The following is a 19,931-nucleotide window of genomic DNA, read 5'->3' as shown; positions in this document are numbered from 1 at the left end:
AAGTGCCACAGAATTCTAGTTTCCCATAGAAACAATTCCTGGATGGTTTGTCCTCTGGGTTTCGCCTTCCAAATAAGTTATGTTATACTCACAGACATTATTTTAATAGTTTCAGAAACTTTAGAGTGTTTTCTATCCAAATCTACCAATTATATGTATATCCTAGCTTCTGGGCCTGAGTAGCAGGTAGTTTACTTTGGGCACGCTTTACATCCAGACGTGAAAATACTGCCCCCTATCCCAAACACGCTAATTAGATTCTATGGATTCTTCAATTACATTGAGCTGATTTTTGACGTACTGTTCCCTCTTTTTCCATAGTGTATTTCTGAATTGTTTTAGTGATTATTTGTCTCTGTGTGTGTCTCTCTCTTTCTCGTCTCCACTAGGTAACACGGGAGCAGTGTTTGCTATCGACGCTGCCACTGGTGTTATCTCCGTAGCGAGAGACCTGGACCTCTCGTCCGTAGGATATTACATCATCACCGTGCGCGTCACTGACAGCGGCACGCCACCCCTCACCGCCACTGCTACGGCACGTGTTTCCCTCACTCTCTCTGACTCCTCCCAGCCCAAGTTCAGCCAGAGAGAGTACCAGGCAGAGGTACAGGGAGGGAGGGAGGGAGGGAGGGAGGGTTGGTTGGTTGGTTGGTTGGATAGATAGAATTGACAAACAAACTTGACTGTGACTGTGAACGTGACAGTATGACGTGTTGTAGGTGATGGAGAACTCTGCCACAGGAAGGTACGTCACAATGGTGTCCGCCCTGAGTCGCTCTGCGCTGGTTTATGACATCACAGCCGGTAACCACGAACGCCATTTCGCCATCAACCGTCACACTGGAGTCATCACCACCCGCAAGGCACTCGACTTCGAGGTGTGTGTGTGTGTGTGTGTGTGTGTGTGTGTGTGTATGTGTATGTGTGTGTGTGTGTGTGTGTGTGTGTGTGTGTGTGTGTGTGTGTGTGCGTGCGTGCGTGCGTGCGTGCGTGCGTCATTGTCCACTATATTTTGTATACTGTATGTGCGTATATGTGTTTATATAGCGTACAGGTTGTTACTCTAGTGGTGTGTGTTTATATAGTGTACAGGTTCCTACTCTCTAGTGGTGTGTGTTTATATAGCGTACAGGTTGTTAATCTAGTGGTGTGTGTTTGTATAGTGTACAGGTTGTTATTCTAGTGGTGTGTGTTTATATAGTGTACAGGTTGTCATTCTACTGGTGTGTGTTTATATAGCGTACAGGTTCCTACTCTCTAGTGGTGTGTGTTTATATAGCGTACAGGTTGTTACTCTAGTGGTGTGTGTTTATATAGCGTACAGGTTGTTACTCTAGTGGTGTGTGTTTATATAGCGTACAGGTTGTTACTCTCTAGTGGTGTGTGTTTATATAGCGTACAGGTTGTTACTCTAGTGGTGTGTGTTTATATAGTGTACAGGTTCCTACTCTCTAGTGGTGTGTGTTTATATAGTGTACAGGTTGTTACTCTAGTGGTGTGTGTTTATATAGCGTACAGGTTGTTACTCTCTAGTGGTGTGTGTTTATATAGCGTACAGGTTGTTATTCTACTGGTGTGTGTTTATATAGCGTACAGGTTGTTACTCTCTAGTGGTGTGTGTTTATATAGTGTACAGGTTGTTACTCTAGTGGTGTGTGTTTATATAGTGTACAGGTTGTTACTCTCTAGTGGTGTGTGTTTATATAGTGTACATGTTCCTACTCTCTAGTGGTGTGTGTTTATATAGTGTACAGGTTGTTACTCTCTAGTGGTGTGTGTTTATATAGCGTACAGGTTGTTATTCTAGTGGTGTGTGTTTATATAGTGTACAGGTTGTTATTCTAGTGGTGTGTGTTTATATAGTGTACAGGTTGTTATTCTAGTGGTGTGTGTTTATATAGTGTACAGGTTGTTACTCTAGTGGTGTGTGTTTATATAGCGTACAGGTTCCTACTCTCTAGTGGTGCGTGCATTGAGCATGGCTGGAGTGGAGACCAGTGCTACGGTCAGTGTCCAGGTGGGAGACCAGAACGACTGTCCACCTGTGTTCCAACAGCTCAGGTACATCAACATATTTAACTTTTGACCTGAAAGTAATTTGATTTTATAAACATTTGTAAAAGCAAAGGGGAGAGGGGGCAGCTTTGCCATATTCATTTACAAGTATTTAATAGGAAATTATGTGACAATAGATATTTTTGGATACTTTTTGAACGTTTTCATGACCATTGGGACAGGGATGGTAACCCTCTATTAGGACAGGGATGGTAACCCTCTATTGGGACAGGGATGGTAACCCTCTATTGGGACAGGGATGGTAACCCTCTATTGGGACAGGGATGGTAACCCTCTATTAGGACAGGGATGGTAACCCTCTATTGGGAAGGGATAGTAACCCTCTATTAGGACAGGGATGGTAACCCTCTATTGGGAAGGGATAGTAACCCTCTATTAGGACAGGGATGGTAACCCTCTATTGGGACAGGGATAATAACCCTCTATTGGGACAGGGATGGTAACCCTCTATTAGGACAGGGTTGGTAACCCTCTATTGGGAAGGGATAGTAACCCTCTATTAGGACAGGGATGGTAACCCTCTATTGGGAAGGGATAGTAACCCTCTATTAGGACAGGGATGGTAACCCTCTATTAGGACAGGGATGGTAACCCTCTATTGGGACAGGGATGGTAACCCTCTATTAGGACAGGGATGGTAACCCTCTATTAGGACACGGATGGTAACCCTCTATTGGGACAGGGATAGTAACCCTCTATTAGGACAGGGATGGTAACCCTCTATTGGGACAGGGATGGTAACCCTCTATTAGGACAGGGAGGGTAACCCTCTATTGGGAAGGGATGGTAACCCTCTATTAGGACAGGTATGGTAACCCTCTATTAGGACAGGGATGGTAACCCTATATTAGGACAGGGAGGGTAACCCTCTATTGGGAAGGGATGGTAACCCTCTATTGGGAAGGGATAGTAACCCTCTATTAGGACAGGGATGGTAACCCTCTATTGGGAAGGGATAGTAACCCTCTATTAGGACAGGGATGGTAACCCTCTATTGGGAAGGGATAGTAACCCTCTATTAGGACAGGGTAGGTAACCCTCTATTAGGACAGGGATGGTAACCCTCTATTGGGAGAGGGAAGGTAACCCTCTATTGGGATGGTAACCCTCTATTATATATAGTATTCATCTTTATATGGGACAGGCTTCTGACTGTGTGTGGGTGTGTGCGTGTGTGTGCGTGTGTGTGTGTGTGTGTGCGTGTGCGTGTGCGTGCGTGTGTGTGTGTGTTTGTGTGTGTGTGTGTGTGTGTGTACTCCAGGTACGTAGGTGTTATCAGCGAGGCTGCTCCGGTCAACAGTGTGGTCCTGGCGGAGGACGGTAATCCTCTGGTCATACAGGCTTCGGACCGTGACCGTAACCTGAACGCTCTGCTGGTGTTCAACATCATAGATGAGACCGCTAGATCCTTCTTCACCGTGGACTCTGGGACCGGGTCCATCAGGTGGGTTTGTTGTTTGGTGGTGTGTCTCTGTTCCAGGGTGTAGTATATGTTTTCCTTCACTACCCCTCCTGTATCACCCAGAGATATGGTCAATTCAGGGGCCAATCCAATTTCTTTAGCGACTGGCTTCAATATATTTTTATTACTCACCAAAGTAAAGAGTTTTAGGAATTAACCTCACTAGGGCGTGTGGGACGCTAGCGTCAGATTTCAAAAAGGCTTTACGGCGAAAGCATGCTATGCGATTATCCGAGAACAGCGCCCAGCAGACAAATCATTACAAACAGTAACCAGCCAAGCAGAGGAGTAACAAAAGTCAGAAATAGCGATACAATTAATCACTTACCTTTGATGATCTTCATATGGTTGCACTCCCAAGGCAGTTTAACTTGGCCATGCTTTTCATCCAAAATTCCAAAAGCTGCTCTCTACCCTAGTGAAGTTAAATTAAACACTTTTTTTTTTGTTCTTTATTTTTATTTTGTGTGTGTCTGTTTATGTCTGTGTCTGCGTTGGTGTGTGCTCAATATTAGTAGTGGATGAATTACATTGTAAAGAGATCTGATGGAATACTTCTCTTATCCTGATTCTAATGTAGAACCATCTCTACTTTGGACTACGAGACGTTCTCTGCCTTCTCCTTCCGGGTCCATGTAAGGGACAGTGGGAGACCCCAGAGAACAGCAGACAACCCAGCTCAGGTCCATATCAAGGTGATACATCTTCTTCGTCTTCTTCGTCTTCACTTTACATCCTGTATGTATCTCTAACCGGAACTAATTTACCTTAAAGCCACAGTCTGAGATTCGAAAAACAACAATCAATGGGTATATATATATCAAAGATTTGAAATTACCATTGAACATATTCCCAGATCCCAGACTGTAGCTTTCAAGGCTGCTTCAAAAACCTAACATTATTTGTTATTTTATTTATAAATAATATAATACGTAAATATACATGTAAAGGACCTTAAACTGTAATTATATGTCATTGTTAAATATCCTTTAAATAATGTTTAGTGAAACTTTAGAGTGTTTTCTATCCAATACTAATAATAATATGCATATATTAGCAACTGAGACTGAGGAGCAGGCCGTTTACAATGGGCACCTTTTCATCCAAGCTACTCAATACTGCCCCTGCAGCCATAAAAAGTTAAATAATGTTTAGTGTAATTATCAAAGGAAATTTAAATACTATTTATTTTTCTTTCTCCTCCTCCAGGTGGTGAACATCAACGACTCTCCTCCTAAGTTCTCCCAAGACTCCTATGAAACGGTCCTCCTCCTCCCCACCTACCCCGGAGTCGAGGCCCTGAGGGTCACGGCCTTTGACCCAGACCTGACGCCCGACCCCGCCGTGACCCCTGCTGACCTCTCTGTGACCTCTGCCTTGGTGTACACCCTGGCTGACCGGAACCTCGAACACTTCTCCATGGAACGTTCCACTGGCGTTCTCACCGTCAAGAACCGCAACCTGTCCAAAGACCGCTATCGCTTCAACGTCAAGGTAATTGTGTTACTGTTATTATCTTTATTAAACATATAGGTGATCAGTAACCTGATTTATCTCTTCAAAGTAAGAGATGATCAGTAACCTGATTTATCTCTTCAAAGTAAGAGATGATCAATAACCTGATTTATGTCTTCAAAGTAAGAGATGATCAGTAACCTGATTTATCTCTTCAAAGTAAGAGATGATCAATAACCTGATTTATCTCTTCAAAGTAAGAGATGATCATCAATAACCTGATTTATCTCTTCAAAGTAAGAGGTAATCAATAGTGGTCCAGTGTCTAAGATGCTGCTGTTTTCTGGTCTAAACTTTTTGAATGTATTCCTTGATTCTACCAATCAGATGTTGTCCAGGCCACCCTACTTGCAAAGTGTAGCATACAGTTTGTGCAAAGCGCTGTAAAATACTTTCCAACCAGCTGTAAAATACCCTCCAACCAGCTGTAAAATACCTTCCAACCAGCTGTAAAATACCCTCCAACCAGCTGTAAAATACCCTCCAACCAGCTGTAAAATACCTTCCAACCAGCTGTAAAATACCTTCCAACCAGCTGTAAAATACCTTCCAACCAGCTGTAAAATACCTTCCAACCAACTGTAAAATACCTTCCAACCAGCTGTAAAATACCTTCCAACCAGTACCCTCCAACCAGCTGTAAAATACCTTCCAACCAGCTGTAAAATACCCTCCAACCAGCTGTAAAATACCCTCCAAACAGCTGTAAAATACCTTCCAACCAGCTGTAAAATACCTTCCAAACAGCTGTAAAATACCCTCCAACCAGCTGTAAAATACCTTCCAACCAACTGTAAAATACCCTCCGACCAACTGTAAAATACCCTCCAACCAACTGTAAAATACCCTCCAACCAGCTGTAAAATACCTTCCAACCAGCTGTAAAATACCCTCCAACCAGCTGTAAAATACCTTCCAACCAGCTGTAAAATACCTTCCAACCAGCTGTAAAATACTCTCCAACCAGCTGTAAAATACCCTCCAACCAGCTGTAAAATACCCTCCAACCAGCTGTAAAATACCCTCCAACCAGCTGTAAAATACCCTCCAACCAGCTGTAAAATACCTTCCAACCAACTGTAAAATACCTTCCAACCAGCTTTAAAATACCCTCCAAACTGCTGTAAAATACCTTCCAACCAGCTGTAAAATACCTTCCAACCAGCTGTAAAATACCCTCCAAACTGCTGTAAAATACCTTCCAACCAGTACCCTCCAACCAGCTGTAAAATACCCTCCAACCAGCTGTAAAATACCTTCCAACCAGTACCCTCCAACCAGCTGTAAAATACCCTCCAACCAGCTGTAAAATACCCTCCAACCAGCTGTAAAATACCTTCCAACCAGTACCCTCCAACCAGCTGTAAAATACCTTCCAACCAGCTGTAAAATACTCTCCAACCAGCTGTAAAATACCCTCCAACCAGCTGTAAAATACCTTCCAACCAGCTGTAAAATACCCTCCAACCAGCTGTAAAATACTCTCCAACCAGCTGTAAAATACCCTCCAACCAGCTGTAAAATACCTTCCAACCAGCTGTAAAATACTCTCCAACCAGCTGTAAAATACCCTCCAAACAGCTGTAAAATACCCTCCAAACAGCTGTAAAATACCCTCCAAACAGCTGTAAAATACCCTCCAAACAGCTGTAAAATACCCTCCAACCAGCTGTAAAATACCCTCCAACCAGCTGTAAAATACCTTCCAACCAGCTGTAAAATACCCTCCAAACTGCTGTAAAATACCCTCCAAACAGCTGTAAAATACCCTCCAAACAGCTGTAAAATACATTCCAAACAGCTGTAAAATACCCTCCAACCAGCTGTAAAATACCTTCCAACCAGCTGTAAAATACCCTCCAACCAGCTGTAAAATACCCTCCAACCAGCTGTAAAATACCTTCCAACCAGCTGTAAAATACCTTCCAACCAGCTGTAGAATACCCTCCAAACAGCTGTAAAATACCCTCCAACCAGCTGTAAAATACCTTCCAACCAGCTGTAAAATACTCTCCAACCAGCTGTAAAATACCCTCCAACCAGCTGTAAAATACCCTCCAAACTGCTGTAAAATACCCTCCAAACAGCTGTAAAATACCCTCCAACCAGCTGTAAAATACCCTCCAACCAGCTGTAAAATACCTTCCAACCAGCTGTAAAATACCCTCCAAACAGCTGTAAAATACCCTCCAAACAGCTGTAAAATACCCTCCAAACAGCTGTAAAATACATTCCAAACAGCTGTAAAATACCCTCCAACCAGCTGTAAAATACCTTCCAACCAGCTGTAAAATACCCTCCAACCAGCTGTAAAATACCCTCCAACCAGCTGTAAAATACCTTCCAACCAGCTGTAAAATACCTTCCAACCAGCTGTAGAATACCCTCCAAACAGCTGTAAAATACCCTCCAACCAGCTGTAAAATACCTTCCAACCAGCTGTAAAATACTCTCCAACCAGCTGTAAAATACCCTCCAACCAGCTGTAAAATACTCTCCAAACTGCTGTAAAATACCCTCCAAACAGCTGTAAAATACCCTCCAACCAGCTGTAAAATACCCTCCAACCAGCTGTAAAATACCCTCCAAACTGCTGTAAAATACCCTCCAACCAGCTGTAAAATACTCTCCAAACTGCTGTAAAATACCCTCCAAACAGCTGTAAAATACCCTCCAAACTGCTGTAAAATACCCTCCAAACAGCTGTAAAATACCCTCCAAACAGCTGTAAAAGACCTTCCAACCAGCTGTAAAATACCCTCCAACCAGCTGTAAAATACCCTCCAACCAGCTGTAAAATACCCTCCAACCAGCTGTAAAGTACCCTCCAAACAGCTGTAAAATACCCTCTAATAAGCTGTACATCTTGTTATATGAAATACTAAAGCTATCGACCTATCCCCAGGTGTGGGACGGTCGTTTCTCCAGCACAGTGTTAGTAACCATCCTGGTCCGTGAAGCGATGGACAGCGGCCTCCTCTTCTCCCTCCCCATCTACTCCTCCTCCGTCGCCGAGAACGATGGCAACATCTCCATAGTGACCGTGGTGAACGCAGTGGGGCACCGGCTTAACGAGCCGCTGAAGTACACGCTGCTGAATGCCGGCGGTCGTTTCACGGTGCGCCCGACGTCCGGGGTGGTCCTGACCATGGGAATACCGTTTGACCGCGAGGAGCAGGACAGCTATGAACTGGTGGTCGAAGCCAGCAGAGTGTACGACCGACTGAGGGTTGCTAGAGTTACTGTCAAGGTTCAGGTGGGTACAGGGTGTGTGGCCGGTGTGTGTTTGAGAGAGAGGGAAATGTTATCTTTATTTAACTAGGCAAGTCAATAGAGAGAGCAGAGAGACAGAAAGAGAGACAGAAAGAGACAGACAGACAGAGAGAGACAGACAGAGAGAGACAGACAGAGAGAGACAGACAGAGAGAGACAGACAGACAGACAGACAGACAGACAGACAGACAGACAGACAGACAGACATTATTATTATTATTATTAGAGACCAACAGTTGGAGTTTGTCTCCCCCTAAAGGTGGAGGATGTGAATGACAATGCTCCGGAGTTTGTTGACCTGCCGTACTACGCTGCTGTCCAGGTAGGTGTGTGTGTGTGTGTGTGTGTGTGTGTGTGTGTGTGTGTGTGTGTGTGTGTGTGTGTGTGTGTGTGTGTGTGTGTGTGTGTGTGTGTGTGTGTGTGTGTGTGTGTGTGTGTGTGTTGACCAGGTGGAGTCAGACCCAGGCTCCGTGGTGTACAGGGTCTCAGCTGTGTGTGTGTGTGTGTTGACCAGGTGGAATCAGACCCAGGCTCCGTGGTGTACAGGGTCTCAGCTGTGTGTGTGTGTGTGTTGACCAGGTGGAATCAGACCCAGGCTCTGTGGTGTACAGGGTCTCAGCTGTGTGTGTGTGTTGACCTGGTGGAGTCAGACCCAGGCTCCGTGGTGTACAGGGTCTCAGCTGTGTGTGTGTGTGTGTGTGTGTGTTGACCAGGTGGAATCAGACCCAGGCTCCGTGGTGTACAGGGTCTCAGCTGTGTGTGTGTGTGTGTGTGTTGACCAGGTGGAGTCAGACCCAGGCTCCGTGGTGTACAGGGTCTCAGCATCAGACAGAGACTCTGGGCTCAACGGTGATGTCATTTACAAGCTGAAAGAGGAGCACAGAAACTTCCAGGTGGAGAAATATATAATATATATATAATAATATATAATATATTGTTTTATCACTGTTAGCGATGGGCATTTTTAAAGAATGTCTGTTTTTGAGTCCTTTCAATATAGATGTTCCAGTAATATTTTTTGCGTAGTAGCAGGTTCACCCTTGTTCCAGTTACTAGTTGGTCTGATACACATCTGCAAATTAATCTGGATTTTCACTGGATTTGTTAGTAATATAGTATAAAAACATTACATTCTCGAGCACCTAGTTCCTGCTAGTACACAGTAAAAAAGTTTAGACACATCGACTCATTCAAAGGTTTTTCTTTATTTTTTTTACTTATATCTACATTGTAGAATAACAGTGAAGACATCAAAATGATGAAATAACACATATGGAGTCATGTAGTAACCAAAAAAGTGTCAATCAAATCAAAAATATATTTTAGATTTCAGATTTTTTAAAGTAGCCACCCTTTGCCTTGATGACAGCTTTGCACACTCTTGGCATTCTCTCAACCAGCTTCACCTGGAATTATTTTCCAACAGTCTTGAAGGAGTTCCCACATATGCTGAGCACTTGTTGGCTCAAATATAACAAATATTTGGTTACTACATTCCATATGTCATAGTTTTTATGTCTTCACTATTATTCCACAATGTCTAAAATAGTAAAGATGAAGTAAAACCCAAACTTTTGACCAGTACTGTATGTATTTTAGACAGGAAGACACTGTGTGAGATCAGCCACAGATTTTTCACAACTTACTGTGTAAAGAGAAAATGAGGTTTCTCTTCTCCTCTCCAGGTGGACCCTCTAAGAGGTGAACTGATCCTCAAGCGCTCCCTCGAAGCCGACCTGTCCAACGCTGAATACAAACTCACCATCGTAGCTCAAGATGGCGGCTCCCCTTCCCTGTCCAGTGAGGTGGAGCTACCGGTCACTATCATGAATAAGGCCATGCCGGTGTTTGACAAGCCTTTCTATGGCATCACAGTGAGGGAGGATGTCCCCGTGTCCACCCCGGTCCTGTATATCAATGCTACCAGCCCCCAGGGACAGAGTGTTATATACACTGTCATGGAGGGAGACCCTTCACTACAGGTTAGAGTTATACACACACACACACACACACACACAGACACACACACACACACACAGAAACACACACACACACACACACACACAAACACAGTTCTATAGCACTATACCAGTTTAACAATTGAGTCACACTGAATATCCTATTTTACCTAACTCCTGAACCTAACTCCTGAACCTAACTCCTGAACCTAACTCCTGAACCTAACTCCTGAACCTAACTCCTGAACCTAACTCCTAAACCTAACCCCTAAACCTAACCCCTAAACCTAACCCCTAAACCTAAACTCTAACTTCAAAACCTAACTCCTAAACCTAAACTCTAACTCCAAAACCTAACTCGTCCGTCAATCCTCAGCAGGCCAGGCTCGGTCCCTAACAAATCAAATCAAATGTATTTATAAAGCCCGTCGTACATCAGCTGATATCTCAAAGTGCTGAACCGAAACCTAGCCTAAAACCCCAAACAGCAAGCAATGCAGGTGTAGAAGCACGGTGGCTAGAAAAAACTCCCTAGAATGCCAAAACCTAGGAAGAAACCTAGAGAGGAACCAGGCTATGAGGGGTGGTCAGTCCTCTTCTGGCTGTGCCGGGTGGAGATAATAACAGAACATGGCCAAGATGTTCAAATGTTCATAGATGACCAACAGGGTCAAATAATAATCACAGTAGTTGTAGAGGGTGCAACAAGTCAGCACCTCAGGAGTAAATGTCAGTTGGCTTTTCATAGCTGATCATTGAGAGTATCTCTACCGCTCCTGCTGTCTCTAGAGAGTTGAAAACAGCAGGTCTGGGACAGGTATCACGAGAGAATTACCCTAGCCCCCAAACTGACCCTAGCCCCCCGACACATAAACTATTACAGCATAAATACTGGAGGCTGAGACAGGAGGGGTCGGGAGACACTGTGGGCGCAAGGGCGGTTTTTTGCTCCAGTGCTTTTCCATTCACCTTCACACTCCTGGGCCAGACTACACTCAACCTACTGAAGGCAGGTCCTATTTTCAATAAAGACTTAAAGGTTGAGACCGAGTTTGCGTCTCTCACATGGATAGGCAGACCATTCCAATAAAATGGAGCTCTATAGGAGAAAGCCCTACCTCCAGCTGTTTGCTTAGAAATTCTAGGGACAATTAGGAGGCCTGCATATTATGACCGTAGTGTACGTGTAGGTATGTACGGCAGGACCAAATCAGAGAGATACGTAGGAGCAAGCCCATGTAATGCTTTGTAGGTTAGCAGTAAAACCTTGAAATCAGCCCCGGCCTTAAAAGGAAGCCAGTGTAGGGAGGCTAGCACTGGAGTAATATGATCAAGTAATCAAGCTGTTTGGTTCTAGTCAGGATTCTAGCAGCCGTATTTAGCACTAAATTAAGTTTATTTAGTGCTTTATCCAGGTAGCCGGAAAGTAGAGCATTGCGGTAGTCTAACCAAGAAGTAACAAAAGCATGGATTAGTTTTTCTGCATCATTTTTGGACAGAAAATTTCAGATTTTTGCAATGTTATGTAGATGGAAAAAAGCTGTCCTTGAAACAGTCTTGATATGTTCGTCAAAAGAGAGATCCAGAGTAACGCCGAGGTCCTTCACAGTTTTATTTGAGATGACTGTACAACCATCAAGATTAATTGTCAGATTCAACAGAAGATCTCTTTGTTTCTTGGGATCTAGAACAAGCATCTCTGTTTTGTCCGAGTTTAAAAGTAGAACGTTTGCAGCCATCCACTTCCTTATGTCTGAAACACATGCTTCCAGTGAGGGCAATTTTGGGGCTTCACCATGTTTCATTGAAATGTACAGCTGTGTGTCATCCGCAAAGCAGGAAAGTTAACATTATGTTTCCGAATGACATCCCCAAGAGGTAAAAATCTAAATTAAAAACAATTGTGGTCCTAAAACGGAACCTTGTGGAACACCGAAATTTACAGTTGATTTGTCAGAGGACAAACCATTCACAGAGACAAACTGATATCTTTCCGACAGATAAGATCTAAACCAGACCAGAACTTGTCCGTGCAGACCAATTTGGGTTTCCAATCTCTCCAAAAGTGATCGATGGTATCAAAAGCAGCACTAAGGTCTAGGAGCGCGAGGACAGATGCAGAGCCTCGGTCCGATGCCATTAAAAGGTAATTTACCACACTCACAAGTGCAGTCTCAGTGCTATGATGGGGTCTAAAACCAGACTGAAGCATTTCGTATACATTGTTTGTCTTCAGGAAGGCAGTGAGTTGTAGCGCAACAGCTTTTACATTTTTTTTTGAGGAATGGGAGATTCCATTTAGTCCAATATTTTTTTCTATTTTCTGGGTCAAGGTTTGGCTTTTTCAAGAGAGGCTTTATTACTGCCACTTTTAGTGAGTTTGGTACACATCCGGTGGATAGAGAGCCGTTTATTATGTTCAACATAGGAGGGCTGAGCACGGGAAGCAGCTCTTTCAGTAGTTTAGTTGGAATAGGGTCCAGTATGCAGCTTGACGGTTTAGAGGCCATGATTATTTTCATCATTGTGTCAAGAGATATAGTACTAAAACACTTGAGTGTCTCCCTTGATCCTAGGTCCTGGCAGAGTTGTGCAGACTCAGGACAACTGAGCTTTGAAGGAATACGCAGATTTAAAGAGGAGTCCGTAATTTGCTTTCTAATGATCATGATCTTTTCCTCAAAGAAGTTGATGAATTTATTACTGCTGAAGTGAAATCCATCGTCTTTTGGGGAATGCTGCTTATTAGTTAGCTTTGCGACCGTATCAAAAATAAATTTGGGATTGTTCTTATTTTCCTCAATTAAGTTAGAAAAATAGGATGATCGAGCAGCAGTGAGGGCTCTTCGATACTGCACGGTACTGTCTTTCCAAGCTAGTCGGAAGACTTCCAGTTTGGTGTGGCGCCATTTCCGTTCCAATTTTCTGGAAGCTTGCTTCAGAGCTCGGGTATTTTCTGTATACCAGGGAGCTAGTTTCTTATGACAAATGTTTTTAGGGATGCGACTGCATCTAGGGTATTGTGCAAGGTAAAATGTAGTTCCTCAGTTAGGTGGTTAACTGATTATTGTCCTCTGACGTCCTTGGTTAGGCAGAGGAGTCTGGAAGGGCATCAAGGAATCTTTGGGTTGTCTGAGAATTTATAGCTGTAAGGGCGTTCGTCTGTAGGAGGAAGAGAAGCGGACCAAAGCGCAGCGTGGTGGTTATTCATGTTTTAATAAATCACTACACATGAACAAACTAACAAAAACAAGAAATGGGAAAACGCAAAACAGTCCTATCCTGTGACAACAAACACAGTGACAGGAACAATCACCCACAAACACACAGTGAAACCCAGGCTACCTAAGTATGATTCTCAATCAGAGACAACTAATGACACCTGCCTCTGATTGAGAACCATACTAGGCCGAAAACATAGAAATGCCCCAAAACATAGAAAAACAAACATAGACTGCCCACCTAACTCACGCCCTGACCATACTAAATAAATACAAAACAACAGAAATAGAGGTCAGAACGTGACAATAGCACAACTTTTGATGATTTTTTTTTTTGCGATTTGCAAATGTAAACAAATGGTGGTCCGATAGTCCAGGATTATGAGGAAAAACATTAAGATCCACAACATTTATTCCACGGGACAAAACTAGGTCCAGAATATGACTGTGGCAGTGAGTAGGTCCGGAGACATGTTGGACAAAACCCACTGAGTCGATGATGACTCCGAAAGCCTTTTGGAGTGGGTCTGTGGACTTTTCCATGTGAATATTAAAGTCACCAAAAATTAGAATATTATCTGCTATGACATCAAGGTCCCATAGGAATTCAGGGAACTCAGTGAGGAACGCTGTATATGGCCCAGGAGGCCTGTAAACAGTAGCTATAAAAAGTGATTGAGTAGGCTGCATAGATTTCATGACTAGAAGCTCAAAAGATGAAAATGCTGTCATTTTTTCCCCTACATTCCAATCGTAAATGTTAGCAACACCTCCGCCTTTGCGGGATGCGCGGGGGATATGGTCACTAGTGTAACCAGGAGGTGAGGCCTCATTTAACACAGTAAATTCATCAGGCTTAAGCCATGTTTCAGTCAGGCCAATCACATCAAGATTATGATCAGTGATTAGGTCATTGACTATAACTGCCTTTGAAGTGAGGGATCTAACATTAAGTAGTCCTATTTTGAGATGTGAGGTATCAGTAACTTTTTCAATCATTTATTCCAGTGAGATTGCTAATTGCTATTTTGAGATGTGAGATATCACAATCTCTTTCAATAATGACTGGAATGGAGGAGGTCTTTATCCTAGTGAGATTGCTAAGGCAAACACCGCCATGTTTAGTTTTGCCCAACCTAGATCGAGGCACAGACACGATCTCAATGGGGATAGCTGAGCTGACTACACTGACTGTGCTAGTGGCAGATTCCATTATTCTGGCAGGCTGGCTAACAGCCTGCTGCCTGGCCTGCACCCTAATCTCATTGTGGAGCTAGAGGAGTTAGAGCCCTGTCTATGTTCGTAGATAAGTTGAGAGCACCCCTCCAGCTAGGATGGAGTCCGTCAGTCCTCAGCAGGCCAGGCTCGGTCCTGTTTATGGGTGAGTTCCAGAAAGAGGGCCAATTATCTACAAATTCTATCTTTTGGGAAGGTCAGAAAACAGTTTTCAACCAGCGATTGAGTTGTGAGACTCTGCTGTAGAGCTCATCACTCCCCCTAACTGGGAGGGGGCCAGAGACAATTACTCGATGCCGACACATCTTTCTAGCTGATTTACACGCAGAAGCTATGTTGCGCTTGGTGACCTCTGACTGTTTCATCCTAACATCGTTGGTGCCGACGTGGATAACAATATCTCTATACTCTCTACACTCGCCAGTTTTAGCTTTACCCAGCATCATCTTCAGATTAGCCTTAACGTCGGTAGCCCTGCCCCCCTGGTAAACAGTGTATGATCGCTGGATGATTCGTTTTAAGTCTAATACTGCGGGTAATGGAGTCGCCAATGACTAGAGTTTTTAATTTGTCAGAGCTAATGGTGGGAGGCTTCGGCGTCTCAGACCCCGTAATGGGAGGAGGAGAGACCAGAGAAGGCTCGGCCTCTGGCTCCGACTCGTTGCTTACAATACAATACCATCCAATACAATACAATACCATACAATACCATACAATACAATACCATACAATACAATACCATACAATACAATACAATACAATACCATACCATACCATACCATACCAATACCATACCAATACCATACAATACCATACCATACCATACCATACCATACCAATACCATACCATACCATACCATACCATACCATACCATACCATACAATACAATACCATACCATACCATACCAAACCAATACCATACCATACCAATACAATACAATACCATACCATACCATACCATACCATACCATACCAATACCATACCATACCATACCAATACCATGCCATACCATACCATACCAATACAATACCATACCATACCAATACAATACCATACCAATACCATACCATACCATACCATACCAATACCATACCATACCATACCATACCATACCATACCATACCAATGCCATACCATACCATACCATACCATACCATACCATACCATACCATACCAATACCGTACCAATACCATACAATACCAATGCTTACTTGAATATTGACAACAGAACCCAAACCATTTATACGTGAGTATACCCAAAGCCATGAAATGACACACTTGATAAGACAGACAGGTGAAGGGGCTAAGACGGACAGGTGAAGGGGCTAAGACGGACAGGATAAGGGGCTAAGACGGACAGGTGAAGGGGCTAAGACGGACAGGTGAAGGGGCTAAGACGGACAGGTGAAGGGGCCAAGACGGACAGGTGAAGGGGCTAAGACGGACAGGTGAAGGGGCTAAGACGGACAGGTGAAGGGGCCAAGACGGACAGGTGAAGGGGCTAAGACGGACAGGTGAGGGGGCTAAGACGGACAGGTGAAGGGGCTAAGACGGACAGGTGAAGGGGCTAAGACGGACAGGTGAAGGGGCCAAGACGGACAGGTGAAGGGGCCAAGACGGACAGGTGAAGGGGCCAAGACGGACAGGTGAAGGGGCCAAGACGGACAGGTGAAGGGGCCAAGACGGACAGGTGAAGGGGCCAAGACGGACAGGTGAAGGGGCCAAGACGGACAGGTGAAGGGGCCAAGACGGACAGGTGAAGGGGCCAAGACGGACAGGTGAAGGGGCCAAGACGGACAGGTGAAGGGGCCAAGACTGACAGGTGAAGGGGCTAAGACAGACCGATGAAGTGGTACAACCTTCTGTAAGTCGCTTTGGGTTAAAAGTGTCTGCAAAATAACATGAGTCATTGCTCCTTCTTGGTCAGGTGGGTTCTGTAAAACAGAATGTATTCTTACCTGTGAAATAAACATGATTATTAATCTGATTCCAGTTTGACATGGGCTTTGATACCGGTGCGATCCGTGTCAGCTACCCGTTAGACTACGAGACCACACCATACTACCGATTAACGGTGAAGGCTACGGACACCCAGACTGGTGCAAGGTCGGAGGTCGATGTGGACATCGCCGTGTTGGACGTTAATGACAACCCGCCGCTTTTCCAGAACGTCTCATATTCCACCACACTGCCCGAGAACTCCATGATCGGCACTCCAGTATTACAGGTAGGTGTGTGTGTGACTGTGTGTGTGTGTGTGTGTGTGTGTGTGTGTGTGTGTGTGTGTGTGTGTGTGTGTGTGTGTGTGTGTGTGTGTGTCTGTGTTTGTGTGTGTGTGTGTGTGTGTGTGTGTGGAGAACAGAGACCTGGAGGGGGTTGCAGTGAGATTAGTAGGAGAACAGAGACCTGGAGGGGGGGGGGGGGGGTTTCAGTGAGATTAGTAGGAGAACAGAGACCTGGAGGGGGGGGGGGGGGGGGTTACAGTGAGATTAGTAGGAGAACAGAGACCTGGAGGAGGTTACCGTGAGATTAGTAGGAGAATAGAGACCTGGAGGGGGGTTACAGTGAGATTAGTAGGAGAACAGAGACCTGGAGGGGGGTTACAGTGAGATTAGTAGGAGAACAGAGACCTGGAGGGGGGTTACAGTGAGATTAGTAGGAGTACAGAGACCTGGAGGGGGGTTACAGTGAGATTAGTAGGAGTATTAATAACAGCCTCTAGCATTTATTTATTTATTGAACCTTTATTGAAACTTTATTGAACCTTTATTGAACCTTTATTGAACATTTATTGAAACTTTATTGAACCTTTATTGAAACTTTATTGAACCTTTATTGAACCTTTATTGAACATTTATTGAAACTTTATTGAACCTTTATTGAAACTTTATTGAACCTTTATTGAACCTTTATTGAACATTTATTGAAACTTTATTGAACCTTTATTGAACCTTTATTGAAACTTTATTGAACCTTTATTGAACCTTTATTGAAACTTTATTGAACCTTTATTGAACTAGGCACGTAAATTAAGAACAAATTATTGTTTACAATGATGGCCTAACAAAAGTAAAATGGCCTCCTGCATGGAAGGGGGCCTGGGATCAAAAATAAATATTTAATTTAGAAATTTAGGACAAAACACACATCACGACAAGAGAGACAACACTACATAAAGAGATACATACTAAGACAACAACACAGCACAGTAGTAACACAACATGACAACAACATGGTAGCAACACACCATGGTAGCAGCACAAAACATGGTAGAAACATTATTGGGCACAGACAACAGCACAAAGGGCAAGACGGTAGAGACAACAATACCTCAAACAAAACAGCCACAATTGTCAGTAAGAATGTCCATGATTGAGTCGTTGACTGAATAGTAAAGATGAGGTAACCTTTACTCTTCTGCCTTGTGAGTGGGAGGGGACTGGGAAAGGGTGAGATCAAGCGTATTGCCTGCCTTGTGAGTGGGAGGGGACTGGGAAAGGGTGAGATCAAGCGTATTGCCTGCCTTGTGAGTGGGAGGGGACTGGGAAAGGGTGAGATCAAGCGTATTGCCTGCCTTGTGAGTGGGAGGGGACTGGGAAAGGGTGTGGTCAAGCGTATTGCCTGCCTTGTGAGAGGGAGGGGACTGGGAAAGGATGAGGTGAAAAGAGGCAAGGATGGGAAAGAGAGAGTTGGAAAGAAATGAATCGAAGGCAGACTTCAGGAGGTTGAAGACTGCTGAGCCATCGTCAAGGAAATAAGCTTACCGAGGTGTCAAGTTCATTGAGGAACTCTCTAAGGGCTGGTGGGTGATAGATGACAACAACTGAAACAGGAAACCACTGAATGTAATGATATAAATACATCTGACCCAGGTCGGCTTGATGCGTCAGTGAATCAATAACAATAACGTTGAGCGTTTGAGGACCACTTTGACTAAATGACATATATCTCTTCCCCCAGGTGTTGGCGTTGGACAGTGACTCAGAGCGTAACTCGTTGGTCCGTTACCAGATCCTGTCAGACGTCTACAACAGTACCGACTTCTTCCACATCGATAGCAGCAGCGGACTGATCCTCACCGCACGCACGCTCGACTACGAAACCATGCAACAATACACCTTCATCGTCAGGGCAACCGACAGCGGCGACCCTGCCCTGAGCAGCGAGGTCAATGTCATGGTTTTGGTTACAGACACCAACGACAACCCTCCTTCCTTCAGCCAATCGCTGTACGAAGTGTACTTAAGCGAGCTGGCCCCCAGGGGACAGTTTGTGACCTGCGTCCAGGCCTCTGACGCTGACAGCTGTGATGCAAATAGACTCAGGTATAAGGCCACAAATAATATTACAATACAGTTGACCACTCAGCAAACAGGGGACTATGACACAATCTCCTGACGTTCTGAGGACGTCCTAACGACAAATGTTTGTTTGCAGGGTAGTTTGATAGGTATTTTGTCTTTCCGAATCTGTGGTGCAGGGACTCCCAGGAGTATTAATACTACCAGTTTGGGGTGCAGGGACCCCGGGAGTATTAATACTACCGCTCTGGGGCGCAGGGACCCTGAGAGTATTAATACTACCAATCAGGGGCACAGGGCCCCCAGGAGTAGTAATACTACCAATCTGGGGCGCAGGGACCCCAGGAGTAGTAATACTACCAATCTGGGGCACAGGGCCCCCAGGAGTAGTAATACTACCAATCTGGGGTGCAGGGACCCCGGGAGTAGTAATACTACCAATCTGGGGCGCAGGGACCCCGGGAGTATTAATACTACTGGGAGGTCTGTGTCCTCCTGGTCTGTCTCCTCCTGGTCTGTCTCCTCCTGGTCTGTGTCCTGGTCTGTGTTCTCCTGGTCTGTCTTCTCCTGGTCTGTGTTCTGGTCTATCTTCTCCTGGTCTGTGTCCTCCTGGTCTGTCTCCTCCTGGTCTGTCTCCTCCTGGTCTGGGTCCTCCTGGTCTGTCTCTTTCTGGTCTGTGTCCTCCTGGTCTGTGTCCTCCTGGTCTGTCTCCTCCTGGTCTGTCACCTCCTGGTCTGTGTCCTCCTGGTCTGTGTCCTCCTGGTCTGTGTCCTCCTGGTTTGTGTTCTCCTGGTCTGTCTCCTCCTGGTCTGTGTCCTCCTGGTCTATCTCCCCCTGGTCTGTGTCCTCCTGGTCTGTGTCCTGGTCTGTGTTCTTCTGGTCTGTCT

At 44.6% G+C, this 19,931-nt stretch overlaps 1 protein-coding gene across 1 annotated transcript in view; it reads left to right on the top strand.

Annotated features, from left to right (window-relative positions):
- Positions 1-19,931, top strand: part of LOC139388244 (protocadherin Fat 3) — a 334,570-nt gene that overhangs the window by 116,384 nt on the left and 198,255 nt on the right. The window contains exons 27-38 of the mRNA XM_071134792.1: positions 390-604; positions 720-878; positions 1,940-2,061; positions 3,338-3,520; positions 4,119-4,233; positions 4,748-5,032; positions 7,959-8,309; positions 8,586-8,648; positions 9,109-9,219; positions 10,012-10,308; positions 16,737-16,970; positions 18,704-19,068. Coding sequence (XP_070990893.1) covers positions 390-604; positions 720-878; positions 1,940-2,061; positions 3,338-3,520; positions 4,119-4,233; positions 4,748-5,032; positions 7,959-8,309; positions 8,586-8,648; positions 9,109-9,219; positions 10,012-10,308; positions 16,737-16,970; positions 18,704-19,068 — 2,500 coding nt within the window. The remainder of the gene's footprint in view (positions 1-389; positions 605-719; positions 879-1,939; positions 2,062-3,337; positions 3,521-4,118; positions 4,234-4,747; positions 5,033-7,958; positions 8,310-8,585; positions 8,649-9,108; positions 9,220-10,011; positions 10,309-16,736; positions 16,971-18,703; positions 19,069-19,931) is intronic.

Source organism: Oncorhynchus clarkii, chromosome 29 (assembly GCF_045791955.1).
Source record: "Oncorhynchus clarkii lewisi isolate Uvic-CL-2024 chromosome 29, UVic_Ocla_1.0, whole genome shotgun sequence".
In the NCBI taxonomy this organism is placed as follows: domain Eukaryota; kingdom Metazoa; phylum Chordata; class Actinopteri; order Salmoniformes; family Salmonidae; genus Oncorhynchus; species Oncorhynchus clarkii.
This window is presented reverse-complemented; position numbering and strand designations above follow the sequence as displayed.